At 56.0% G+C, this 25,742-nt stretch overlaps 8 protein-coding genes across 8 annotated transcripts; 4 read left to right on the top strand and 4 right to left on the bottom strand.

Moving 5' to 3' along the window:
* Position 1: 1 nt before the first annotated feature.
* On the bottom strand, positions 2–2,197 carry IE81DRAFT_26692 (hypothetical protein). The gene is made up of 6 exons (XM_025511405.1): positions 1,776–2,197; positions 1,625–1,705; positions 1,319–1,523; positions 997–1,242; positions 631–903; positions 2–560 (listed from the first exon to the last, which is right to left on the bottom strand). Exons 1-6 carry the CDS (start codon positions 2,033–2,035, stop codon positions 117–119), a joined length of 1,509 nt encoding a protein of 502 aa, XP_025366586.1. The 5' UTR covers positions 2,036–2,197; the 3' UTR covers positions 2–116.
* Positions 2,198–3,067: 870 nt separating this feature from the next.
* On the top strand, positions 3,068–6,457 carry IE81DRAFT_318018 (hypothetical protein; the record flags this gene model as incomplete). The annotated part of the gene is made up of 8 exons (XM_025512593.1): positions 3,068–3,634; positions 3,807–3,908; positions 4,013–4,633; positions 4,701–4,739; positions 4,834–4,995; positions 5,081–5,408; positions 5,477–5,850; positions 5,952–6,457. 8 exons carry the CDS (start codon positions 3,068–3,070, stop codon positions 6,222–6,224), a joined length of 2,466 nt encoding a protein of 821 aa, XP_025366585.1. The 3' UTR covers positions 6,225–6,457.
* Positions 6,425–8,982, bottom strand: IE81DRAFT_326556 (alpha/beta-hydrolase). Its single transcript, XM_025514857.1, has 9 exons — positions 8,533–8,982; positions 8,326–8,413; positions 8,219–8,242; positions 7,843–8,131; positions 7,594–7,731; positions 7,417–7,435; positions 7,009–7,332; positions 6,779–6,897; positions 6,425–6,643 (listed from the first exon to the last, which is right to left on the bottom strand). Exons 1-9 carry the CDS (start codon positions 8,799–8,801, stop codon positions 6,498–6,500), a joined length of 1,416 nt encoding a protein of 471 aa, XP_025366584.1. The 5' UTR covers positions 8,802–8,982; the 3' UTR covers positions 6,425–6,497.
* A 595-nt stretch (positions 8,983–9,577) lies between these two features.
* On the top strand, positions 9,578–13,894 carry IE81DRAFT_369099 (hypothetical protein). Its single transcript, XM_025517207.1, has 3 exons — positions 9,578–10,449; positions 10,584–10,844; positions 10,931–13,894. The coding sequence occupies exons 1-3, from the start codon at positions 10,018–10,020 to the stop codon at positions 13,742–13,744; spliced, it is 3,507 nt and encodes a 1,168-aa protein (XP_025366583.1). The 5' UTR covers positions 9,578–10,017; the 3' UTR covers positions 13,745–13,894.
* A 281-nt stretch (positions 13,895–14,175) lies between these two features.
* Positions 14,176–15,326, bottom strand: IE81DRAFT_26496 (HSP20-like chaperone). Its single transcript, XM_025511404.1, has 3 exons — positions 15,114–15,326; positions 14,842–15,037; positions 14,176–14,708 (listed from the first exon to the last, which is right to left on the bottom strand). The coding sequence occupies exons 1-3, from the start codon at positions 15,125–15,127 to the stop codon at positions 14,361–14,363; spliced, it is 558 nt and encodes a 185-aa protein (XP_025366582.1). The 5' UTR covers positions 15,128–15,326; the 3' UTR covers positions 14,176–14,360.
* IE81DRAFT_326554 (hypothetical protein) lies at positions 15,128–15,753 on the top strand. Its single transcript, XM_025514856.1, has 2 exons — positions 15,128–15,253; positions 15,592–15,753. The coding sequence occupies exons 1-2, from the start codon at positions 15,153–15,155 to the stop codon at positions 15,704–15,706; spliced, it is 216 nt and encodes a 71-aa protein (XP_025366581.1). The 5' UTR covers positions 15,128–15,152; the 3' UTR covers positions 15,707–15,753.
* Positions 15,754–16,338: 585 nt separating this feature from the next.
* Positions 16,339–19,469, top strand: IE81DRAFT_26420 (hypothetical protein). The gene is made up of 4 exons (XM_025511402.1): positions 16,339–17,955; positions 18,024–18,396; positions 18,502–19,061; positions 19,267–19,469. Exons 1-4 carry the CDS (start codon positions 16,621–16,623, stop codon positions 19,420–19,422), a joined length of 2,424 nt encoding a protein of 807 aa, XP_025366580.1. The 5' UTR covers positions 16,339–16,620; the 3' UTR covers positions 19,423–19,469.
* Positions 19,470–19,835: 366 nt separating this feature from the next.
* Positions 19,836–24,533, bottom strand: IE81DRAFT_26426 (hypothetical protein). The gene is made up of 2 exons (XM_025511403.1): positions 20,254–24,533; positions 19,836–20,159 (listed from the first exon to the last, which is right to left on the bottom strand). The coding sequence occupies exons 1-2, from the start codon at positions 24,235–24,237 to the stop codon at positions 20,109–20,111; spliced, it is 4,035 nt and encodes a 1,344-aa protein (XP_025366579.1). The 5' UTR covers positions 24,238–24,533; the 3' UTR covers positions 19,836–20,108.
* Between the last annotated feature and the right edge of the window lie 1,209 nt (positions 24,534–25,742).

Genomic DNA, 25,742 nt, shown 5'->3' with positions numbered 1-25,742 from the left:
TTTGTGATGCGAATGCAAAATACAAATTACAGGATGTCAAGCGTGGGCATTGCGTACAGGTACAGGTGCCATGGCAACAGACACGGAGGTGCAAGACTCGGCCAGCAGCTGGACATTCAATGTTCAGTACGAGCAGGGCCTGACGTTTGAGGAGCTTGGCGCATCTCGCGCGGATGATACTGGGTTTGCAGAGCTGGTGCGGAAATGTTATGAGCGGCGGCGCCAATGCCTGAGCTCGTCGCATCCTGGCCTGGCGCGTCGCTATTCTGCGGCGCGTGATGTTGCAGCTGATGAAAGTCCAAGCCTTGATTCTTGGCGAGAGGTACGCTCAGCTCGTTCGCTCTGCCCCCGAGCCCGCCCCCGCTAGGATGGAGCGTCTGGCCCAGAGCCGCGACGCCTGGCCCCGTAGGAGTTGTTGATGCTCCATAGGGACTCGAGGGACTGGTCAAGGAGGGAGATAGTAGTGCTTCCTTCATCAGGCCTTCCAGACTGTCCAACTCTGTCTTGGCTACGTGTCGAGCCACGCTGTCAATCTCCTTGGAGACTTGGGCGATGTGTTTCTGGTGGCCGGAACGACGCAGCAAGGTGGCTCAGTAGGAAGCTGTGATCGCGTTGCAACAAAGCACTCACCTTGAGCTTGGCGTCCATTTTGAGTGCGAGTTCCACCTGCATCGCAGAGATATCTGTCGGGCCTTGTCCACTCGAATGGAAGGGTGTGACAGGGGACAGGCCGTGTGGTGTGCCTCCACTCATTTCCGAAAAGTATCCTCCGCTCTGGTTCGGCAAACCAGAGGTGGAAACCGCCGCGCTGCTGCTAGCAACAAAGGAGAGCACCTTGCTATACACTTCTGTCAAGACGTCTAGGAGCGTGATGAAGGTTTCGTAGTAGTCTAGCGCAAAGGGCTGGACAGCGTTGCGGAAAGCAGCCCTCGTCGCACCTCAGTAGCTCGCTCTTGCGCTTCTTTCGATTGCAGCAGCCGAGCTCGTCGGACTCACGAGATGCATTCCAATTACGCTCGCATCCCCAACTGCGCCACTTTGGGCGTGGAAGGAACTGCTACTGTCAGCATAGGCAGTAGTGTTAGAATCACTGATGTGATCTAGACTGGCAGCGCTCCCCGGGATTGGTCCGGTAGCGCCCGAAGCTGAGGAGAAGCCGGAGTGAGTGGAGCTGCCGTCCTTGTCCAGGTCAAACGTGGTGCCCCGAGGTTTGCGAACTGTCCCTCTACTGAAAAAGTTGCGCTGCAAGAAGGTCGAGATGCGCAATGTCAGGGCGTGGGAATTTTCACGAGGGCCAGCGTCGTCGTCGCTTGCTCACCACGCTACCAGTCCCCTTGCTAGCACCTGCACCGGAATAAGGGGTGCTTGAAAAGCCGTACGGGGTGTTGCTCATGAGTGCTGAAGGATCTGGGGTCGAGTCGATTTCTGAAATGACGGCCAGCACGCTGCGAACGAATTCGGTGAGTGTGGGAACCTCGAGAAGTGGAGCAAGGGATAGCCCTACGAGCAGAGCTCGGTGCGATCTGGGTCGAGCATGCATGGCGTTTATGATGATCAGCCTGTCCACATGAGCGAGCGAGGATGTTCATGCAGCTCGGTTGTATACCGCTGCCGACTTGCTCACCTCTTCTTCATCTTTTCGGGGTCGTATATGCCATCGAGATCCCTCTTTGATAATCGAGTGGTACCAAGCCAGACATTCTTTCTGCAAGCAGTGAAGCAGATTCTGTCAGCGATCCAAATCCGCTCGCTCTTATCCATCGAGTACGACTTACCCGACGAGCGTCCTCTTGAGATAAGCAAAGCTGCTTAGTCTTCTTCCCAGCGTTTCAAGCAGAACGCTGGCTCCCGAGTTGGGCCCTGAGCTTGCGCCCTGTGCATTGGAAAAAACGCTGGCTGAGCTGACGGGGGCGCCAGCGGAAACGAATTGACTGCCTGCGGTGAGCCGCTCGGCGGAAGGGGAGGGTGTGCGAGCTAGTTGGCTGGTGGAGGAGACGTTTGAGGCAGAGCCTGAAGAGATGCCCAGCTTGGACATTGTGACAGACAGCTGAGCGTGACCGAGAGCGCGCAGACAGACGATGGAAAGCTGTGCGGAGTAGCACGCTGAAGACTGAAGGCGTGGCGTGGACTCGCAGAGCAGAGCTGCTATCAAGGATGGGAATGGAAATGGAAGAGAGGCGAAGCTTGTGAGGATTGCTTCTGCTTCTGCTTAATTGGCCTCTCTTCTGCTGCACGCTGGCACGCCGGTGGGAGCAAAGCGGTGCTGCGATGCGATGCTCGTTGAGCTTTTGACTATGAAGAGCGCGCGCGTGCACACACGCGTGCACACGTCGCTGCTGATGGAGTCACGAGTCACGAGTCACGAGTCACGAGTGTGACAGGCAAGAGACCAAGCAAGCGCGAATGAATCGCAACGTGTGTGCTCACTCAAACTTCCTGTGTGGATGATGGTCACAGCAAGAGCAATAGCAATAGCTGCTCAAGCATCCGTGACTCGAAACCTGCAACTGCAACTGCGACTGCAGCAATGCTGCTGGATGCTTGATGAAGACGGCCAGGCCAGCAGCTCAGCTCTCATCGGCAGCAGCGCACTGTGACTCCCGCGCCGCGTTGTGAGCCAATACGCATCTGCACGGACCTCCGCGGAGATGCGCTTCATTCGCGCCTATATATATATAGCTTTTCGCAGCAGATCCGCAACACACAACACAGACGCGATGCGATGCGATGCGATGCACTGACGCGAATATCCGTCAATATGCTTAGAAGAGAAGGAGAGTGGGCGAGCGAGCAGGGCATGGAACAGAAATTGCATACATGGCATATATATATGGCGGTGAGCGGGGATGCTCGAGCCATTCATTCGCATTCGCATTCGCATTCATATTCGAGCACATTCAAATTGCCTGACTCAAGATTCCTTGCCGAGCCACTTGCACACACATCACCTCGTACGCCCGCATCATCTCTCAGAACAGCCTCGAGGTACTGCTTGCTGCTCGCTGCTCGCTGCTGCGCGACTCGAGACTCGGCCATCCTCTCACCGCAGCAGAGCAGAACGGGGAGGATGAGCGCTGGTCTGCAAGCGCCTCGAGCTGCGATACGGGATGTGGAGCGGGCAGTGCTCCTTCCCCTTCCATCTGGCTTGCCATTCCGCAAGCACAACAAGCGCTTGAGCCAAGTCGCGCCTCTTGCGCGTCACAGTACCGCGCCATCACCCTCTGCCACGGTCTTTGCCTTCCCTGCGCAATGCCGCTGCAGCTCCAGCTCTAGCTCTTCTCGGTCGATCATCGCCTCTTCGCAAAGCGCCGCCTCTATCGCCTCTTCATCATCCTCCTCCCCACAAGCGCCCACGTTTCCCCTCCTAGCATACCCACCTGCAACCCACGCATGCGGAACTCTGCGACAATCGCACCTCTCCCAAAGTGTCAGGCTGCGAGGATGGATCTCTTCCCTTCGTCCCCTTTCCAAATCTCTGCTATTCTTCAACTTGGGAGATGCGAGCGGAAAGGTGCAGGTGGTGGTGAGGGATGCGCGTTTGAGAGGTGTGCTGGAGACGATGAGGGAAGAGGACTGCGTGGTGCTTCAAGGTGTCGTGCATGGGCGAGGAAAAGATGCGAGCGAGGTGAGTGCGGTTCCCCCCGCGCAAGCACACATCTCGGAAAGGGAGCCTGAGCCTGCATGCACGGCAGAGAACGATGCTAGGCACACACACACACACACACACGCACGCACGCACGCACGCAAATCGTCCTGTATGGCCGTTCCTTGCGCTCGCTCACAGTGGATTCCCCCTTCCCTTTCAGTCGCTGGCAACGGGTGCCATCGAGGTAGAGCTGAGTGGCATTCAATGTGTGGGCAAGGTGTCGCAGCCATTGCCCTTCTCCCCTAACGATGATCACAGCCTGGTGAGTGCCGTGCCGTGGCGTTGCAGTGCGCTTTCATCTCAAAGACCATCTTCAAAAATTTCAGCAGGACTGATTCCTCATTGTCCATCTCACTTCTTGCACAGCCCAACGAGACGTTCAGGCTGTCGCACAGGGTGCTCGATCTACGTCGATCGCGCATGACGCACAACCTTCAGCTTCGTTCCAAAGTACTACACGCAGCGCGCAATCATCTTCACTCTTGCGACTTTACAGAGATCGAGACGCCCATCCTTTTGCGCAGTTCGCCAGAAGGTGCAAGGGAGTTTCTCGTACCCACCAGGGTCCACCGTTCCGCATCCGACGCTCCTGCAGGCGCGACTCGTAGCACGCCATTGCCATCTCCCCAATTCTACGCGCTTCAGCAGTCCCCTCAACAACCCAAACAGCTGCTCATCGCTTCCGGCTCCACTCAGAGATACTTTCAAATCGCAAAGTGCTTTCGAGATGAAGATGGGCGAAAAGATCGGCAGGCAGAGTTCACGCAGCTGGATGTGGAGATGGCGTTCGTGAGCGGAGCTGCGGATGCTGAGTTGGAAGAGGATGGGTGGAGGATGGGAGGTGGGGAAGTGAAGAGAACGGTCGAGGAGTTTGTGAGGAGAATGTGGAATACAGCAAGGGAATGCGAAGGTGCTGCTCCGAGCGTCAAGCTTCATCCTTGTCCGCGGCGCTTCAGGGTGATGCGATGGCAAGAAGCTATGCGCCGCGTGAGTAGCCGGCGCCGAATCGAACGGATTTCATTTCGCTCTGCGCTGATGATTTTTACTTCGACAGTTTGGCTCAGACAAGCCCGATCTCAGGTATGGTCTAGAGGTGAGCAGGACCGCGATGTTGGCAATGCCTGCGATCGCTCTGACATCGTCATGCACCCACACACGCCATCTCCTCGTGCGGTCCATGTTTGCAGATTCACTCTCTGGTAGACGAGATTGGCCCGCGCGAACTGCAAGCCACGGAAGATTGGTCGAAGCCAGGATTGACAGTGGACATGTTGGTGTATAGACCATCTCAAGAGGCGCATTCGCTCAGTAATAAGGCGCTCGCCGACGTCGTGCAAAAGGAAAGCGGGGTGAGCGCAAGCGAGCTTACCAAAGCAACACGCCCCAACCTGACATTCGCTCACTTGTCGCTTGCAATTCCGGACTGCAACACAGATCGAGGCGTACAAGTGCAAAGCTTCGTCGCCCAACGAGGTTGCGTCGGTACTGTTGCGCAAGAGCGCCGCTCTGAGAGCTTACTTGCACGAAGCAGAAATCGACGCGCAAAATGTGGATCCGTCCATTCTTTGCGACGCTTTCGAACAGGCCTTGAGCAAGGGAGCTCTCCACAGCCAGACGTGCAACGCCGATGCGCAGAATGCGGAGTCTCGGCACAGTGACTTGTGCTACGTGTTCGTGGCGGGAAGAAAAGAGCCGCCAGAGGGAGGCGGTACTGCCATGGGTGATTTGCGCAAAAGGCTAGCCAGAGAGCTAGAGAACAAGGGTGAGTTCAACCTCCGTGATCGCTGGACAGCGCCCTGACTGAGCACGCGATACATCATTGTCGAAAAGGCGCGCTTGAGCTGTCTTCGAGTGAACCCGCTTTCTTGTGGGTGACGGAGTTTCCACTCCTCACCCCTTCGAGCGCCGAAGAAGACAAGGCGCATCTGACGAAAGGAAGAAGATGGACCAGTACGCATCACCCCTTCACCGCGCCCATGGCGCAAGATCTTGCGCTGCTCTTCGGTTCTGCCGCTCCTTTTTCGTCTTTAGTAGGGGCCCGAGAAGGAGATGCTGAGGCGAGGGGATTGGACAGGCAGGAGCAGCTCGCCAGAGTCAGAGGACAACATTATGATCTCGTCCTGAACGGCGCGGAAGTTGGAGGGGGAAGCGTCCGTATACATTCCAAAGAGGTGCAAGAGTGGTTGATGAGCGAGGTTCTTCAGGTGCGTGTGCTGCCGGCCCGGCCCAGCCCAGCCCGATCAGCGAAGCGAGAGCCTTTGCTCATCCCTCCCGATACGATCCACGTGCGCGCACATGCCCCCAGTTGACGACGGAAGAGATCGCCCGCTTCTCGGCTCTGCTCAACGCTCTGTCCGTAGGTGCTCCACCTCACGGAGGCTTTGCGCTAGGCGTAGATCGCTTCTTGAGCATCCTGATCGGTTCGCAGAGCATCAGAGACGTCATTGCTTTCCCAAAGACGGGAGGTGGAGGAAAAGGATTGCTGGATATGGTCTTTGAGAGCCCGGCCAGGTTGTCGGAGGAGGAAGATGAGGTGTTGAGCGCGTATGCGCTCAGGACGCTCGAGAAGGATCAATGAATGGATCGCCCCTCACCATTTCGTTTACCGAGCATGTCATGTGAAACGCACGCATGCAATCATCCACGCTCCCCCCCTCTGCCCACCCCAGTCGCGATCTGCTGACTGAAGGCAGACGCGGCTTACAGAATGTTGACAATCGGATGGTCCACAGCGCACGCACCACAATCCACACCGCAGAGCACAAACAGTCGAGCAACGAATTTGATTCGATTTTCTCGCTAACCCGTTCTGTATACATTGCATCGCCATGTTCATGGGTTCGCAAACTTTTCACTCTTGCGCAGCAGCAGCAGCGGGCCAACCCTTTTTTCTCTCTTCGTCCCACAAACCCTTGACGATCGTATCCTCCGGCAACTCTTTGCCTCCTCCTCCAGGTGCAAAAGCCCTTTTGAGATGCTGCACAAAGATGTCCGGTTCTGTGAGGATGATGGAGAGGGGGTGGGTGGGGTGGCGCATTGCGTGGACGCAAATGAGTCGGAGGGGGACGACAAAAGCAGAAAAGGGTGACTTGGAGGAAATGTGGGAAAAGGGGGGGGGAATCGAAAACTCACCCTCGATGGCTGCGAAGTGACCCCCTTTCAATGCTCGCGCATGCCAAATGATGTTTGCGTTCTTTTTGGCCCACACAAAAGGCGTGTTGACGATCTCCCAAGGATAATCCGAGTAGCCGCTGCGCAAACAAAGTCGCAGTCGTAAAGCACGCCGTGAGAAGTCATGAGTGTTTTGAAATCGCATCGCTGCTGCTCGAAGCCATCGCGGTGATTCCGCAGTGCATACTCACGTAGGCACCTCGAGGTAGTTCTTCGAGTCCCTGTGAATATCTGGCAAGTAGGGATTAGCAGCGTAAGGAATCATAGCTGTTCCCGAAGTCTTGGTGAACCAATAGAGGCAGAGCGTCTTCAGCAAGGCCTCGTCCGTCTTGCCACCGCTAGGAGCCGATTCGACCGATTCGGGATGAATGGGAGGGCAGAGCTTGGACAAGAATGGGTACGTCTCTAGCAGAGATATGCCGAAGAATGCGCCGATCCAGGAAGCTAGACCTGATGGAGAATCTAGCAGACCGTAGGAGAGCTGGGCGAATCGCTCGCATTGAACTTTGTAGTACCTGCGCCCCCGTGAAGCGATTTATTTCGCCTCGATCAGCTTCCAGAGCAAGGCTTGTGGTCCAAAGACGCGATACGACACTCACACCAGGTTGGCTTCGAAGTCTGTCGGACGGAAAGAAAGGCAATGGGTCATGATTTTCAGCGATGTTCCGAGCGATCAGAGAGCGGAAACAGTCACAAAAGTGCACCTAGAACGTATTGGTCGTGCTCGACCTTATCTACAGTGCAAGGGTAACCCGGGTCAATGGCCTGCAACTCACAATTCGCCTTTGCGATCATGCGACAATGCTCCTGGTCGTATAGCCAAGGCACGACGCGGGTCAGAATCCAATCCGGCAACTGCTGCGCCAGCTTGATGCCAGGCGAGGGCGAGACAGGCATGAAATTGAAGTGCACAGCTGCGAGTGCGGGTGCAAGCGAGGAGGAATGTGAGGCTCTGCTCCGTAGTTGGTGGATTTGCACATCTTCTCCAACCAACTAACACACACATCCAAGCACGTCTGACTCACCTCTGCAACCTGTACCGTCCTGCTTGTGAAATCGACTTCCCAACGCTCTGACATGCGCGCTGCCCCAATCACCTCCTTGCGCTGCATATCTGTCATACCCCAGTCCCCTCATCAGACTATCCAACAGCCTCGAGTAGCCCAAGTAATCTCCCGTTCCGCTCGTCGAGCTGGGGGGAGCCGAAGAGTAGGCAAAGCCGGGCAAGGAGGGAATGATTAGGTGAAAAGCTGGGTCGTTTGATGAGGAGGGAAAGGTGAGAGAGGGAATGAGGTGGATGAATTCGAGAAAAGACTGCCAGAGTGCAAGGATGATGCGAAAAAGGCATCAGCTGCGTTGTGCTGCGAGGATGCGGGCCGTGTCGCGCTGTCAGCCACTCACTCCTGGCCAGCCATGGATTAGCATCTGAGCGGAGGAGGAACGCAGGTCAGCCAGTCTTTGAGCGGGCGTGTCTCTTTCGCAATCTGCATCGAGACTGCACAACTCACCAGCGGAATGGCATCCTTTCTTTCCGATCGGACGTGTATGAAGTGCATCCGCTCGCACCAACCGATCGACGTGGTGAAGTGTGGATATCTGAGCGCATGTGGAAGGCGGACATGTCACATCAGCACCTGGCGTAGAGATGTCCCTCAAGATGGAACATGACTGGCTCTATGCGTCCCCTTGCACAAATCAGTAATGCCCTCGCTCACTTGTTGATCTCGCTCTCGAATTGCTTGACATCGAACTGCTTCCACCCCTTCAAAATCTCTTTGACGCGTTCCAACGAAGGTTTCAACCTCCAACTACGTCTATCCTCATCCTTCCAAAAGAAGTCTTGCTCTGGTAGACGAGCAGACGCGATTCGAGAGTGCAATCCTTCGATCGCTTCGCTTGTGAAGGTGGGTTGAAAGGCTTTGGGTGGGGAGATGGGAAGAGGCGAGAGATCGATGGGATCGGAAGAGATGGCTGGGAAGGCCATGATGAGACTGTTGCGTGAGTCGAGATGCTGATTGTCGCTTCGATCCTACGCAGCAGTAGCGATGGAGATGTCTTTGCTCGATCGAGTGAAGGACTCGTGATCGAAGCTGGATGGACAGCGGGACAGGCAGCTTGTATGCTGGTCAATCCTGAATGCATGCTTCGCTTTGCTCGCTCGCCCGCTACAGCTATTTGAACTCCAAGCAGCTCTGCATGCGTCCCACCCGCTTTCTTCCTATTCTCGATGCCACTTCTGCTGCGCGTGCTTGCTTGCTTGCTTGCTTCGTGTGGCTGTGTGGATGGTGGTGGTGGTGGTGGTGGTGCGCGCGCGCAAAGCATCGCGCGATGCACAGCTATTCGTGATTCCACAACACTCACAATCACAATCACAATCGCAATCGCAAATGGATGATCGCGAACGACGACCACGCATCATCGCAGGTCATGCGGTGATTGCCATCCCTCCCAGCTGCCATCTGCCCCCTTCCCTCGGCCAGCAGAGGTCGGGAACTTCGGCACAGCCGCTTCTGCTTCCTCGACACCGCCCAGCCCCACCACGCACTACGCACTACGCACTAATTGTTACCCCTTTGTGGTGGGTTCTGCAGCAGCGTCCCACCAGCCAATTGTTTGTTGTGCAAGTCACGTGTTTTGCATTTCGTCCTAAGCCAGACCACGCTTTCTCGCGTTGATTTTTGAATTTTGAATTTGCTACGAAAATCGACTCGACTCGTGGCGGTGCTGTCGCCCAATTGCGTCTTGTATCCGCGTGCTTCGAGCAGATTCGCGACTGGCGACTGTCTGACTCGTTCTTGCTTGGCTTTGTGCACTACACCATATACCCTCGCGCGGACCATGCACCTCTCTCTCTTCAGGTCGGTCGAAACACGATCAGTCGTGAGTCAGGATTCAAGACGGAAGGCATAGAGTCACGTGGATGCTACTGTGACTGCACCAAGGGAGGGCTATTAGTAGCGCCCTGCTCAGCATTCAATTCACTCATGATCAGAAGTTCGTTCTTGAACTGGCAGCAACACACCGTATGCCGCTCGGTCCATTCTTGATTTCTGTGCTCGTCCCTTTGGCCTTCTAGACTTCACCTCATCCGAATCGCAGTCGCAGTCGCAGTCGCGCAAGCTCAAACTCAAGCTCAAGCTCAAGCTCGCCAGCAAGCGAGCAAGCATAGCTTACCTTGATTAATTCGACTGTGCTCAAGCATGAGCAAACACGCATCCACCTCGGCCGCCGCCTCGTTCGATCATTCGTCCGTAGCGTCGAGCGCAACGGCCACGCAGCTCGTCGAAGCTCTGCAAAAGCACGCGAGCAAGACTGCCAAGCCATTGGTGCACGGATCAGCCTACAGCATCCCCCTACAACATAATCGCCCACACCCAGACTCGAACACGAAAGCATCCACGCCACGCACGTCAGAATGCATCTTGACGAGCTGGAAAGTGAGCGAATTTGCATATCGCAAGGTGGAAGTGGTCAGTTTGGAGGAGGATGCGGATATCCCTACGCTTGCTAGAGGTCTCTTTACTGCTGCTGCGGATATGGAATCGGAAGGGAAAGGCGAGACGAAAAGAGAGAGAATAGTGGCGAGAGGCTACGACAAATTCTTCAATGTCGATGAGATGCGATGGACAAAGGTGAGCCGCTGGCATTGTTGTCGTCTCATCAAAGGTCGCAGCAGCATCCACAGCTGCAAAGACAAATCCCGGTCAGAGCAGCAGCCGCGCTACTCGCCTGACACCTTCTTTCCTGCCTCGTCATTACTACACAGCGTCCCTCGCTAGAAGCGCACAGCACAGCACCCTATCTGCTCACGTTCAAGGAAAACGGCTGCATCATTCTCATCTCTGCGCTGACACCCGATCAGCTGGTAGTCTGCTCCAAGCATTCCGTAGGCGATCGAGATAATGTGGAATTGAGCCATGCCAAAGCTGGAGAAGCGTGGGTGGATAGGCATTTGGAAAGGGTGGGCAGAAAGAGGCAAGAGCTGGCGAAAGAGTTGTGGGATAGACGCTGCACTGCCGTGGCCGAGGTGAGTAGAGCTTCAGACTGACTGAGGATCCGCACCGAGCACGGTCGTCAGTGCACTAAACGAATACGAATGTTCCTGCCTCGCAGCTGTGCGACGACTCGTTCGAGGAGCACGTGTTGGCGTATGCTCCGTCGAGGACAGGGCTGCACCTGCACGGTCTCAACCACAACACTGTCCACTTCTCTACAGAACCCATGGACGTCGTTGCATCTTTTGCGCAAGCCTGGGGATTCATTCCTCCCCGATGGAAGACTTTTCACTCCTTGAAGACGCTGTTCGCCTTTACGGATCAGGTGTCAGAGACGGGTTCGTGGGAGGGAGAGGCTATAGAGGGATTCGTAGTGCGCACTAGCATGCCACTTGCGACGCACAGGAGTATCACCACCACCACCACCACCACCACCACTCCCCCCAGCGCGTTGCCGACGATCCTTTCCAAACCGCCGTACAATCCGGGTCAGGCTTGGTTCTTCAAGATCAAGTTTGAAGAGCCTTATTTGATGTATAGGGACTGGAGAGAGCTCACTAGAACGATGATCAGATCTCAGAAAAAGTGGGCGCAGGAGAACAAGTTCGACCTGGACGATGCGCTTAGTGGGAAGTGGAAGGACCTGCATGTTGAGGCTGCTGAAGATGCTTCTGAAATACTCGAAGAAGTTGGGCCTAAGCAGCAAGATGAGGTGGATGATGCTGAGCAGCCGCAAGATGTCGCGGGTGAGGAGGAGCTCGAAGAAGCAACGTCCACATCCGATGCGGAGCTGAGCAAGAAAGCGCGCAAAAAAGCAGCAAAGAAAGCGCGCAAGAAGGCGGAAAAGGCCGACCCTTCTCTGAAACAGAAACGGCGCATCAAACCTGGTCAAGCGATCCCGCATCCTTCCGCCTCTTGGGCCCACCTACCTCACCCACCGCCCGAGCGTCCGCAGAAAAGACAGAAAAGGAGAGAGACGATGCTGTATATGGACTGGGTGTGGGAGAAATTGTACGGAAAGGAAGATGGGAGCGCCTTGCCGGATCGAGGGGTTTTTGAGGGGTACGCCGAGAATAGGGGCATCGTCGCTTCGAGGGAGGCATTTTTGCGATATTTGAACAGCGAAGAGGGAAAGAAGAGGTTGGGCGAACTGGATCCTGGTAGTGAGAGGAAGACTTTAGAGAGGGGAAAGAGGTCGATGGATGAAAGACCTTTTACGCATACGGTCGTGGTGCCTGTTGCGGTGCCTGGGTGCGGCAAGACGATCCTGAGCATAGCGCTCGCAGACTTGCTCTCACAAACCGTCGCCGACTCGCAAACGGACGACATGTCGAGCTCCACGAAGGGCGCTGCGCTCGACACTCCTCTGCGCGTCTCTCACGTCCAGGCGGACAACATGACGACCAAGAAGACGGGCCCAGCTTTTTTGCAAGCTGTCACTGTAGAGTTGAATGAGGGAAAGAATGTCGTCATTGCGGACAGGAACAATCATCTGTTGAAGCATCGGCGAGAATTGGTGGACGAGGTGCGAAAATGGGAGGAGAAAGTGCACAAGACGAGCTTGGACAAAGCTCGGGGACAAGCTCAAAAGCAGAAGAAAAGGGGATCTGCAGCTCCACTGGCTGCAAAGAATGATGTGCTCAGAGATGAGATCGCGGCACCGCGCGTCAGACTTGTGGCGCTTCCGTGGGACTTGGATGATCTAGCCCTCAATGCGGTGCATAGACTCTGCTCGGACAGGATCACGCAAAGAGGAGATAATCATCAGAGTTTGAGAGCGGACCCTCAAGGCGCGTCGGGAAGCAGCGATCATGAAGGTGTGCTCTGGAGATTCTTGGATGACTGGCAGAGCTTTCAAGCAGGGCCTTTGGACGATACTGTGGCAGACGAGGCGGATTTAGCTTTTGATGAGAGCATTCGTATGGGCGTGGATGCTGAGGAAGAAGGGAACTTGAAACAGGCTTTCGAGGCGATCTCTCAGATACTGGAAGTGAGGTTTGGGGATGCGCAGCTTGGACCTGAAGGCAAGAGCAGGCGGATTCACGATGCGTTGAAGAGGGCGAAAGAGTACAAGGTGGACGTGCTCAAGCCTGCCAGGGCCATACATTCCCAAGTAGCTCGAAGCCAAGCGCCAAGCAAAGCTCCCCGATACTACGGTATATCCGTCGAGCTCAACTCTTTCACGGCACTCAAGCAAAGATTGGCGCGGCACGCTAGCACCTCCGCCTTGCATGCCGAAGCGCTCGACATGCTGGAAAAATTGCATAGGGACAATAGGATCGTAAAGACGCCTCATATCACCCTCGTGCACTCTTCCGACCTGCACAAGAACCAAGGAGCAGAGGAAAGCGCCAAGTCTGAAGCTGCGCGGAGAAAATGGAAGAGGTACGAAGAGCTGTGCAGCGGCGGCGGCAGCGGCGGCGGCACTGGCTCTAGCGCCGGCGTTGCAGCGGACGCGCCGGACTCGCAGAGGATACGGAAATCGCCGCCGCCGCCTGATTTCGATATCGTGCTCGATCGATTGGCTTGGCAGAGCGGAAGAGCGATGGCTTTTGGAGTGTGCAAGGCGGGAAAAGGGAGACTTTTCAGTGCGGACATGCCGGATTTTGAAGAGGTGCAATGCGGCTTGCGCATAGCTTCGTCTGTCATGATGCCGGAAGAAAGGCGAGGGGACAAAGAAGAAGATGGGGCGGGGAGGGCAAGCAGCAAGTCGACGACGACGACGACGATCATGCAGGACTGGACACCGCATGTGACTGTCGGAACGGCCAACGAGAGCATCAGACCTTTCGAAGCGCATGCGGTGCTGAGAGAGGCGGATGAGAATGAAAAGAAGAAGGAGCGGAGAAGGGAGGAGAGGTGCAAAGTTTTGTATTTGGGAGGAGAAGAGAGCATCAGGATCAGAGGCAGATTGCAAGGAATGAATAGGTGAATGCCATCCATGGTGGCCGTCGTCTTTTGCATCCCCATGCTTGGCGGTCGAGGGTGGTGGTCCCTTCATGCGCCGTTTCACCTACCCTTTTGCCAGCGCGAGCTGTGTACGAATCTTGTGGCGGTGCAATGCAAATCCCCCCTTTCCCGTCTTTCTTGGGTTCCTTCAGTGGCCCATTTCGCCTTGTTCCGAGCGTCTCGAGAGTGCGTGTGTATCGCGCGCCTGCTTCGTTGTGCATCTCTGGTGACTTGATTTCATTTGACTTGATGTGACTTGACTGATTGTGGGTGGGCGAACATTCGGTGAAGAGAGGGGGGGAAACTGTGCGAGTTGTGGTGCATGGGTTGGAGGGTGAGCAAGTTTGTCGAATTGAAATTTGGGGCAAAGAAGAGGGGAACTTTTGACGGGCAACTTTTGAAGGGGCCTTTGTGGGATCTGAGGCGTCGGTCTAGTAGTGTTCTTTGGGGGGGGAAGGTGTAACGAAGGTGCGTGTAGCCAATCGTGATAGAGAGATTTGTCTAGCGTTGCTCGACAGTGGACGGCTTGCGGATTCGCTACATCGAACAGGACTCGATTAGCCTTGCTTTTGCCCCTTTGCCCGCTACTCCCAACACCCTCACGACGAGATGGCGATGCTTCTAGGCTTGCTAGTCTCCTCCTTGTCCTTCTTGGCAATCTCCAACTTGAGCAATCCATTTTCATACTTTGCGCTGACAGCGTTCAGATTAGCTGTAGGTGGCAAGGCGAAGGAACGGGAAAAGGATCCATAATGACGTTCTAGCAGTAGAGGGTGAGCGACTTTGCCTTCCGCTTTATCTTGTCGAGCTTTGACGTCGCTGGAGGGTGCGCCCGAAGAGTACTCGTTCTTGAAAGCGCCTTGAAGAGTTACGCGTCGCTTCTTGTCGTCCACTTCTAGCGAAATGTCTTCCTTTGCCACTCCAGGAACTTCGGCCGTGACGGTGAACTGTAGCCCGATGAAGATGAAACGGACGAGCGCAAGAGGGAGGGAGGGGGGGCGGAGGGGGGCGGGGCAGTGTTGATGAACGATTTTCGCTGTCGGCCACGGGCCTGTTTGCCCCTTGCATCGATGCACGCACCTTGTCGTGATGCTCGTGAATGTCGAGCCTAGGACCTCCCCAAATCTCGGAAGGCGTCCAATTCTTGCGTGGAGGTCTAGCAGCAGCAGCTACCTTGTTACCTCCTTCGCCTGCTCCACTGCCATCGTTGGCTCCATCGATGTAGATCGCGTAGGGAGTGGTCAGATCATCGATGAGGTTGGAGAAGGGTGAGTAGCTGTGTGCGGGGGGATGGAGGTCGTGTCAGCTTGTGAGTCGTGCGTGTACGATTTTCAAGGAGTGCGTCGACTTACAATCCGAGACTCATTGTCGATGCGAGTAATCGAGGAAAGATGAAGAAGCTTGGCTTTGCGAATGTCTTGATGGCAGCTTTTTGCGTGAGATGGCTTGATGCTTGTTCGCGGGTGGTGGTGAGTGCTGGTTTGAACAGGTCCTTTGGGAAGTCCAGTGTACGACGGTATAAATACTTTTTTCATCATCTCACCGTCAGACCTCGCTCGCCGACTCGATCAGCGTCATCCTTCTCTCGACATTCGACATCCATACACACGACGCCTTCGCTCTATTCCTAGAAGGTACCAGAATCTTCAAGGCCGTGCGCGACGGGCTCGCGAGGCGACCAGACGCGTCTTTGCGAACAGCTTGCTGCTCAGCCTGGCGGACCGAGGTAAGGACGCCTGACCCGATAATGGAATGTGATTGTGCTCTACCAGCTCACATACGAATAGCCCAATGTCCACTGATAATAGAAGAAATCAAGAATGGACTCACTGTCTGCGCTTCGAAAGAGCCAATCTTGAATGCGCTTCGCATCCATCCTGAATCTTCCATATCCCCCTGTCGAATCAAAATTTACGAATTGAATGTAACTCAAACTCGATCTTGACTCGGAGGTCTCAATCACGGATGTGAGGACTCGATCAGATTCAACGCTCATGCAGCAGTCACGGGTGACCCTGCAGCCGCTTGACAATCTGTGATGTAGAGCAAGACGCTGCTGTACCCTACAAAATGATCATGGTCACGGTGCCCATGCAACGTTGCTCTTCAGCGGCCATTTCTGGATGTTTCCACGCCCGTCCTGAAGGCCCCCCGCCCCCGCCTCCCGCCCCCGCCCCCGCATTCTCGCTCATCCGCCCGCGATGCGGTGCGCGTCCTCTGTCTGGGACCACGCCCTCAAAGAAAGACTTGCGGCGTTGCTGTCTTGACTTTCTTCAGAGGGACGTGCCTGAGTGAGCATGGTCACACCCACACCCATATTTCGAGCATCATCGTGTCTGCATGCGTGAGATGCGTGTCAAGCTTGAGTGAGTCACTGCATGTGAACGAATCACAGGTCGCTGCGAGTCAAGAATCGCGAATCGCATTCTATTCAAGATTGAGTGATTCACGATTCACGATTCACGATTTCCACAGGTGCAATCACGAATCAACCTCCGCGCATCGCCTTACATTTTTTGGACGAACACGCGAGTCACGTGATATACCTCCATGCTCAAAATTTTGGATCCTGCTGCAAAAGCATCAGCAACAGCAGCCCTCCTCTTGGGAAGATGCGCATGCATGGCACCGGCTGATGTGCGAACAGCAGGCTGAGTATGGTGCCCATCATCATCGTCATCGTCGTCATCGTCGTCATCGTCGTCATCATCATCGTCATCATTCGCACTGACCTTCTGCATCTTCACGACAGCAGCGCAGCTTGAATTCGTCCACCTGCCCATCAGCCGCTCAGCGCTTGACCCGCTTCCTGCTTAGCGACGCCAACACACGGCGCACCTTTCGCCTGACACTCACAAGATGGGGTCCAAATTCCGCGGACCTTCTTCGCAAAAGTTTCAGCTGGTTCATCGATCGCAGAGGGATCCGCTGATCAATGACGAAGAAGCGGGCACGCACGTCTGGTCCTCCATCTCCAGCAGCAAAGGTCCCCGTTCGGGCAAGACGCGAGCCGACTTGGAACTCGAGCTGGACGAGAAGTCCAAGCGTTTGCGAGGCAATGTGGGCGAAGCGGCAAAGTATGGAGTGTATTTTGATGATACAGAGTACGATTACATGCAGCATTTGAGAAGTATTGGTGGTGACTATAACGCAAAGAGAGGTGGAAAAGATGAAGAGGAAGATGTGGATGTGGTGCTCTTGCCTGCTCCAAAGTCCAAACAGCAGCAACAACAAAGCGCAGCTGCAAACGCTACAAATGCAAAGGCAAAAGGCAAAGCGATCGGAATGGGCATCGAATTGAGGGAAGATGTGGAAGCGAGACGAAGAGAAGAGGAAGATGATGGCAGGTTGAAACTATCCAAGGATATGCTGCCCCCTGAACATTTGCCGAATAGGGATTGGTCAGCTGGATTCAACGTCGCGCAGGATCTCAAGGGTCTGCAGCCCGACATGGATCCTCACCTACGACAAGTCCTCGAAGCGCTCGACGATGATGCTTTCCTCTTGCGCACTGCCGGTCGCAAATCGATTGCGGATGCTACGGAGCTTGGCACTCCCGGCACGTCTGTACACCAGGACCGTAGCTTTGAAGACGAGCAGGGAGAGGAGGAAGATTTGGATGAATTCTTCGCAGACATCATCGAGGGCGGAGAGCTGAGCTCGAAGGACGAAGTGCCGGAATGGAGAGCTTTGCCGCCGGAGGGTGATGAGGCGATTCGTGAGGATCCAGCAGCTAGAGCCGCGAGAGAATTGTTGGATCTGAAAGCGACAGGTCAAGGGCCCGATGCGCTCTCCCTCGAGAGTCGCGTAGCGCTCTTCAAAGCTGCTCAGAAGAGTGCTTCGGAGGACAGAGGCCAGAACAGACACCTCGCTGGCTTGAGACCTGGAGGAGTAGGTCCAGATACGATCGGCTCGGACGAAGAAGAAGAAAGGAGCAGCGTGATTGCGCCTAGTCAGTCCTCGACGCTTGTGCGGGCCAACAAGGCTCGAAGAGCTCCCTCCAGCGTTGGCTCGCAGAGCATCTTTGGTGAAAAGGGTGCGAGCAGGAAATCTAGAAATCCCGGAGCTAAAGCTAGGCTGGCAGCGAGCTACTACGCTCCTAGCGCGATGGGCGGTGCTACGGCCTTCAGTATGAGCTCGAGCGCAATGGAGAGGAATCAGGGATTGACGGACCTCGATATGCAATTCGACAAGGTGAGCTGAAATGCGCTGACGCACGGCAATGTGCCAACTGAGCTGATTCGGAGGGAGCGCATCCACAGCTGGAAGCTCTGTACGAGCAAAATTCGGACGATGAGGAAGAAGACGAAGACGATGATGACGAACAGCGATCCGCAACAGACGTCGACTCTTCGGTGCCCAAAGATCTCTCTCGAGAAGATTTCGACCAAGTCATCGACGAATTCTTGTCGACTCAGGAAGTGTATGGAGGCAAGTTGAAGGAGAGATTGGGCGGATTGGATCTGGGTCCGGTGGAGAAGTTGGGATTGTTCAGAAAGGAATTGGGTAGACCTCTGATTAGTCGGAGGGAGGAGTTGGAGGGAGAAGAGAGCGAAAGCGAGTCGGAGGATGAACCGCCCATGCCTAGGAGTGCGGCGGACGATAGGGACAAATGGGACGTGGAGACTGTATTGTGTGAGTGGTGTGGGGAACGCATGGTGCTGAGGCATGCTTCTTCGTTGCCTTTGTCGTGCTGAACTCAAAGGTTGCCTCTTTGGCCAATCAATCGCCTTCGAACAGCTACGCGTACCAACTTGGAAAATCATCCCCGCCTGATCAACGCAGCGACCAGCGTAGCTGGCTCATCCTTCAGCCATCGCCCGCAAACTATAGCTTCGTCCGGCATCGGCAGCCGCCCTTCTCGTCTGTCCGGCTCATCAGCTGCGGACGCTTCGGTGGACCGCATTCCCAAGATAAAGATCGACCCTCGGACCGGCATGCCTAGCATTTCTAGGTACATCACTGTAGGAGCCAGAGAAGCTAGACGGAAAAAGAAGCACGAGGCAGAAGAGAATCTCGTGCAGGGTTCGACTTCTTCTGTTTCTCCTCCTTCTTCTTCGGGAGTTGCAGCGAGAAGCAACCAGAGCATGACGATGGACAGAAGGGGGAATGCAACAACCTGTCTACCTGAAGGCTCATGGGCTAGCGTGGACGAGGAGGAGGAGGAGGAGGAGGAGCAGAAAGAAGGATACGAGAGCGATGCGACAGAGACGGGCGCGAGAGTCACCATTACGCGGGACAGGAACGAGTCTGCGGAGGAGAAGAAGGCGCGAAAAGCAGCTGCGAAAGAGTTCAAACAGGTGGGTTGGGGTCCCCATTGCCTTCTTTCTTGATCCTTTGTAGACTCTAGGGCGCTGGCCTGACGCCGCAGCGGAGGACACATCTACCACTCTCTTTTCGGGGCGCTTCGAATCGCATCGGGCTCTTCTCAAACTGACATGCCCCCCCCCCCCCTTCTCAACCCCTCTTCTTTGCTTTCTTTCCGGCCCCCCCTCCCCTCGACAGAATCGAAAGGCGGAAAAGGCCAATCGCAAAGCGGCCTATGTGTCGGAACGCAAGGCTCAGAGCAAGAGTGCCAATGGACGCATCGACGGGGGAGGTGCTGCGGATGTGGGACGCAACGGTGTGGGAAGCGCGGGCAGCGTGGTCAGACTGGCTTGATCTTGCTTCGTCGTCGCAATCCGCAATTCGCAAAGCAAAAAGCATTCCCAATCGAGCTGCCCCTCCAACTCTTTTTTTCCAACACACACCCTCTTCATCGTTCCTCCTCTACTTTTCTTCCGAGCCCCTTTTTCCAATAGCACGACTCTAATGCATGACACATGCATACGAGAAGAGCGTACACACGTTGATATTCATTGCGATTTCGTAGAGCATCCCTCCGCGCCTGCAAAGGCGGCGAGGTCGGACATCGTGCTGTGCACATTTCCCGCGCCGAGCTACGTGGGTGGGGAGGAAGGGGATAGATGCGCATGTAGCGTGCGTGCGTCGTTTGCAAAACAGGGGGAGGGAGGGGGGGGCGGAAACAAAGCCAAAGCTGATTGGACGTTGTGAACAGAAATTCGGAATGGTGCTGCGTATGTATGCGATGCGATGCGAAGAATGATGAGACAGACTTGCGGGAGAAGGCCAAAGCGATTTTTCGCTGTGAAAAAAGTTGGACCGCCGAGGAGGGCGTGATATAAGGGGCAGACAGATTGCCCCTTTCCCTGCACCAAGTCACGAGCGAGTCGAGTCTCTAGGGGCAAAGATCCGAACTGAAGCTGGGAACGTCGATCGTGCGTTGGCGAATTGCGACCTCTTACATGGAGAATGCTCAGCGAGCACCCTACCCTTTCGCCAAAGGCTCATCGACGTGCATTCGGAGGTTGCGGGCCCAAAACTCGTTTAGGACCGCGCTGCGAGATTGTGAGAGGGGGGGCAAACGTGAAAGAGGTTCAGCGGGGAGCTGCTGCTGCGGCTGCTGCAGGCAAGATCGCAAACGAGACTCACGGCAAAAGTGACGATAAAGGCAAAGAGGATCATCAAGGAGAAGCTGGCCCAAGCGGTGGCCCAGGTCACCGCATCGTTGCTAGCCACCTGCACCCTCTGCTTGACCATAGCAGGCCTGTACCTAGCCTTGAGGTCGACGGGATAAAAGTCCGTGCCCCTCTTTGGAGGTTTGGCCTTCCTTCGAGGATCCAGATCGAGCATTTCAAACTGCTCGTCCGATGAATTGGAATCCGCTTCCTTCTCCTTGCCTCCTCCTCCACCACCACCACCAAGGTCCCTACGACGAGGACGCGTAGGTGAGAAGCTGGCATCGTCGCAATGCAGCAGCTTGCCTTTGCCCTTTATGGAGGCCGGCGAAGAAGAAGCGGGCGATTCTCTAGCGGAGCTCGCAGCGGAGGCATAAGCTCGACTGGCCCTTCGGTGCCTGGCAGGCGAAAGAGCAAATGCGCGCTTCGTCGCTTCGACTTCCAGAGATCGTTCTTCAGCTTCTGTCGCATCTGCATGGTCCAGGCCAAGCGAGATGGCTTTCGAAGCCGAAATTTGCCCAGCCTGGACCCTAGCTTTCAGACCTTCAACCCGACGTTGCCTCAGCAACGCTGTGAGCTCTTCTCGCTCCTGGACCTGGTCGGCGCTCTCAATCTCAAAGAGACTGCCGTGTGAGCCCGATGGGTGCATGGGCGAAGAAGCCAGAATAGCGCTATTCCGCTTGCTTGAACCAGCCGACTGCCTACCGGACTTGGAGGAAGAGGACGATACCCAGCCAAGCAGGCTTCGTCTGGTCTTCTTAGCAGCGGCCAGGAGTCCTAGCCTTCTAGCCTCGCGCTCAGTGATCGCTTGACCGAAATCGTCATCGTCTGCCCAATGGACCGGCCTCTGCTTGGTGGCTCTCTCCAGAAGATCGTACGACTCGACATTCGTCATGACTTGATCGCGGAGCGCGCCTCGAGGGATGAGATCATCGTCCCCAGGGGCCGGCCACTCTCCATCTCCTGCAGACGATAATTGTCTGAACAATTCGGCATCGAGCTCGGTGGCCGCGAAGGGGTCCACAGCTCCGAAGCCATCGTAGTCAAGGTCCGCTTTTGATTGCTTGGCAGTCGCTCCTTCGATAGCCCGTGGCACGGACGGTCCAGGCACCACTGTTGCCGCGCTATTGACCGACCATCGCAGATCAGCGATGTCGGAAGCAGCTTCCGAGGCAGCCATAGCTCCTCGCAAACTTCCGACACTCGCCGTCGGTCGCAGATGAGCGTAGCGTTCAGCAGGCGACAGGCGCTTGGGAAGTGAGTTGCCAAGGTCGGAAAGCTGCATGTCCCCATCCTGACCACCTTCACCTCTGCGCTCAGGCGTGCGAATGGCGACTTCCCAAGCTTGAGAGGGTGTCAAGGTCGAACGATCATCACTTAGACTGAAGTCCCCTCTCTCGTCCGCGTCACCCAGCACACTGCCAAGCTCGCTTTCAAGCGAGTGCCCAAACAATCGAGATTCCGGTCTCGCTTCGCCAAACTCTGATGCGCTCGATGGAAAGGTCCTCTTCGCGCCCTCGTACATCGACTCCGTCTGGCTGGCTCCGCTTTCCGAGCGAGGTAGGCCGCGCACATTCTCTCCGCGCCTTTGAGTGGGCGATTCGACAGGCGATACGTCGGATTCGGCCATGCTAGCGACCGAAGAGACGCTTCGAAGGGCGCGTTTAGAAGTAGGAAAAGGTCTCGATACCGGGAACTGCAGCGTGGGAGCTAGCGAAGGTCGTCCGGCCTGTAGCCTCTCCTCGGCACGTTCAGCGTCCTCCTTTCTCCTAGCAGCAAGATCTTCCATGCTAGGTGTGACGAAGATCTTTGGCTTCATTAGACCATGCACAGTCAGCCTGGCTCGTCTGTTGGTGCGCGGACTAGACGCTGCGCTACTTGATGCCGAAGTGCAGGTGGAAAGCGAGGAGGCGGTGCCCGAACGTGGGAGGCGAAGCTCGTAGGTGCCGTCGCTAGCATCGAGATTGATACGATTGAGCACCGCTTCCTTCTTGAGCGCTGCTCTGATGGTGCGTCGACCCTCTATGATGTGTCTGTTTCCCGCGGCTCTTCGACTCAGGCTCGCTGGATTGAGGCCGCTCAAAGATCTAGGCATATCTCGGCCAGGCGAGACAGTGCTCGAAAAGCTGTCGTCACCGCCAAAGCTAGAGCCAGCTTCGACGGCTTCGTACGCATCTCTTATGCGCTCGCCCTCCTGCAAGGCTTTGCCCAATCTACCATCCATGTCGGTCCCCGCCTCTGCCAAGGCTGCGTTCGTCTCTTCAAGTTCTTTGATCTTGGAAAGCAACTGAGCTACAAGCGCTCGTTCGCCAGGACTCTGGCTCGGCAGGTTCCCCAGTTCGCCTGCAAGCGAGCTCGCCACCGACGAGGACCTTGAATGACCTGGCGTCTCAGGTCCATCAGATCGTGAGCCGGAGGTATCGGCCGCAGACTGCAAGGTCGTTACCTGAGATCCCGGAGAGATGGATGACGAGGCGCGGCTGCCTAGCATCGCGGCAAGATCTCCACGAGAACGTCTTTTGGCGCCTTTGCGAGTCGTGTCTGGTGTTCTGTCATTGCTTCGCGATTCTGTACTGCCTTCCAGCTCTACATTGCGCTTCGTAGCCGAATCCAGTTCCGCTCTGAGCCCATCAATCTCCTTGTTCAGCTTCCTCAATCTCTTCCCGCCAGCGCGTTTGGCCTCTTCAGCCTCCTTTTGTAGGTCCGCCAGTTGCGTCAACAGCTGATCATTTTGATTGTTCAAGAGGTCGAGCTGACGTTGTGCGTCGGCGTGAGCCAAGGCTGCTTGAGCAGCTGACGCAGATGCACTGGAGGGCGTGTGACGCCGATGACCACGCGACCGGGACTCGGCTGGGGATGGTGGCGCGGAGGGAATTTGGCCGCGAGTGTCGGGAATCCAATGCGAGGTAGTGGCGCGAAGCGCAGCGGCTGAAGGGCTTCGGTCGAGATGAGGCGAAGTCGCAGGTGGGTGGACGCTGGGTGAACGAAGCTCCGAAGGCGGTCCGGACATGCGGGGAAAGTACTCTGCTGATGGCGTAGGCATGGGCGTGGCGTCCTCGTCGATCGAAACGTCGGTGGTGGGAGGCGAGTTCATGGGTCGATCATCGTCGGCGGACTCTTGGGCCAACGCGAAGAGGTCAACGTTGCTCGAGAGCCGCGTGGATAGGCCCTCGTGCTTGCCGCGCAGACTGATGTTCTTTTCCAACAACGCTTTGCCTATCGCCGCGGCAACGCCTAGATCTCTCTCACGCTCCTTGATCACTTGGTTCGCTTGCATCAAGAGCATTTCCAATTCTTCGCGCGGTAGTCCGCCAACCCAATCAGAGTCCATATCAGGCTCGCTATCGTCGTCGCTCTGTTCCTGGCCGCTAGAAGGCGCTCCATCGCCCTTCCAACGATCTCCCGTTGCACCGATCTTGACATTGGCGCCTGTTTCGTCGTCTGTGCCGCCATCAAGCACGGGAGATGCGAATTGTGGCAGAAACGGCACAGCAGGCGCCTTTTGGTCTCTATCTCCCAGCAGAGCCTTTGAGAGCTTCGCCCCAAGCTTGCGTCCAAGACTTCCGTTCCTCTTCAAGTCGACTTCTGGCTTGCCAAAGATTGCGTCGCCTTCAGGATCCGATACCGGTGCCCTTGCTGCTTCGCGCGACCGAGCGCCTGTTGCGCCGCTGGAAGGAGGCTTGCCAAGCGACCACTGAGTAGCATTGCTGGACCTTCGCAACGCGGCCGTCAAGTCGGCCGGCAAGTCCAGGTCTAGATCCCGCTGAATGCGCGCACTCGTCGCGTCGCTCTTGTCCGAATGCGCACCGCTGTGCTTCGGAACGTGCAAGAGGTTTTCTGGTCCAACATCAGCAGTGCTTGTCAATGCTTGTGTCGACGAGCCGCTGCCGCCGTTCTGGCCACTAGGCCGACGCCCACCTGGTGGCCTCGGTCGTGGAGTGATGGTCTCTGATAGCATTGCGACAAGTAGTCTTTGACCGAGCAGGCCGTTGTCGCCGTAGCTTGGCTTTCGGATAGAAGAGGTTCAATAAGGAATCGATCAGGCACAGGTGCTCATCTCGTGCACGCGCTGTAGCCGCTGAACTTCAGTAGTGATGGTGGAGGCTGAGGAATCCAAAATGACAAGTGGACTGGTGGTAGGTGGATTGGTCCGCGCTATGACAAGGGGCCGGGGCAAATGAAGCGCGAGCGAGCAGGCCGTGATCGAGGGATGATGATTGCCGCAATTGCCGCCGCTCCATTCGAGAGCGGTCTCCCCGCTCGATCGACTCCAGAAGTGCGCTGGTTCCTGTCCAAGGTTCTATGCGCTAGAAAGTGAGGAGCCCGTCCGTTGAACGGTCAATCTCGCGAAACCTGGATGAATAGATGCGCGCGAAAGAACCGCCGTCAGAGCACTGCAGTGCTGATGGGCGTGGCAAGCAGAGTGCTGAAGTTGGACTGATGATGATGTGAGTTGCGCTGGGGCGGAGGAGTGGACCCTTGAACGCTCCAAGCGCGCTTGAGGGGGTGTACTGAGCCCGAGAGCGGCCTCGATTGAGAGCGCAACCAGGCTAAGCTGAGCTAATTGCGACGCTGTACGTATAGGGTAAAGCCGCTGACGCCAAGCTCTGCGATGTCAGGGCAAGAGCAAGGCGTGGCAGCAAGAGCGGGAGAGAGAGCGCGCCTGAGAGAGATCGATCGATCGAGTGGATGGATGTCCCTTTTGTGGTGACGAGTCTGCAGTCACGAAACATGCGGCGCGCGGCCGCACCGCACTGTTGTGACTTTTTTCCTGATAGGCGGGGTGCGTGTCGGAACACGAAAGCTGAAAGTGAGTGGCTAGCGCTGGCTAGCGTGAAAGAAGGTTTAAGCTTGTAGAGCCTCTATGTTGTGCTGTTCACAGTCAGTTGGGGACGCAAGACGTGCGTGCGTGCGTGCGTGCGTGCAGTGACAGTAGTAGTAGTGTGAGTGTGAATGGTGAGGGATGTGCAGGTGGGAAAGGGGGTCAGTGGGATGGATCATGTCGACCTTGTCATTCACGAGTTCCTTTCAACAGACACATCCGCCTGCAGAACCCGCGCGCGGCGTTGTCCTATCCGCGAACGGTCAAACACTTGTAAACGCTCGCGCACTCGCGCATGCATGCATATGCAGCGCCGTTCGCAGTTGTTGGTGGCCGGGCAGCGCTATATCGTCGTATAGCGCGCACGTACTCAACTCACGTCTCACACTCGACCGTGACTGTATACAATCAGAATCGTGCATCACAGCATCCAGCATCCATCAACCACAAGTTTCCCGGTACGCGGTACAGTACCGCGGGTCTCGCGTCGAGGGGAACCGTGCGCGTGCGCGTATGTGCTGAGCGCCACTCACAACTCAAACATCAACACCGCGGAAGGGCGCGCGCGCGCGTGAGGTGGACGCGCTTCACGTTCTGCTGCTGCTTCAGCACCCATGCGTCGTCAGCGTCATCACTTGGCG

Source organism: Ceraceosorus guamensis, assembly GCF_003144195.1.
Source record: "Ceraceosorus guamensis strain MCA 4658 unplaced genomic scaffold IE81scaffold_118, whole genome shotgun sequence".
NCBI classification, from domain to species: Eukaryota; Fungi; Basidiomycota; class Exobasidiomycetes; order Ceraceosorales; family Ceraceosoraceae; genus Ceraceosorus; species Ceraceosorus guamensis.
Note: the sequence above shows the minus strand (reverse complement) of the source record. Positions and strands in the feature narration are given on the sequence as shown.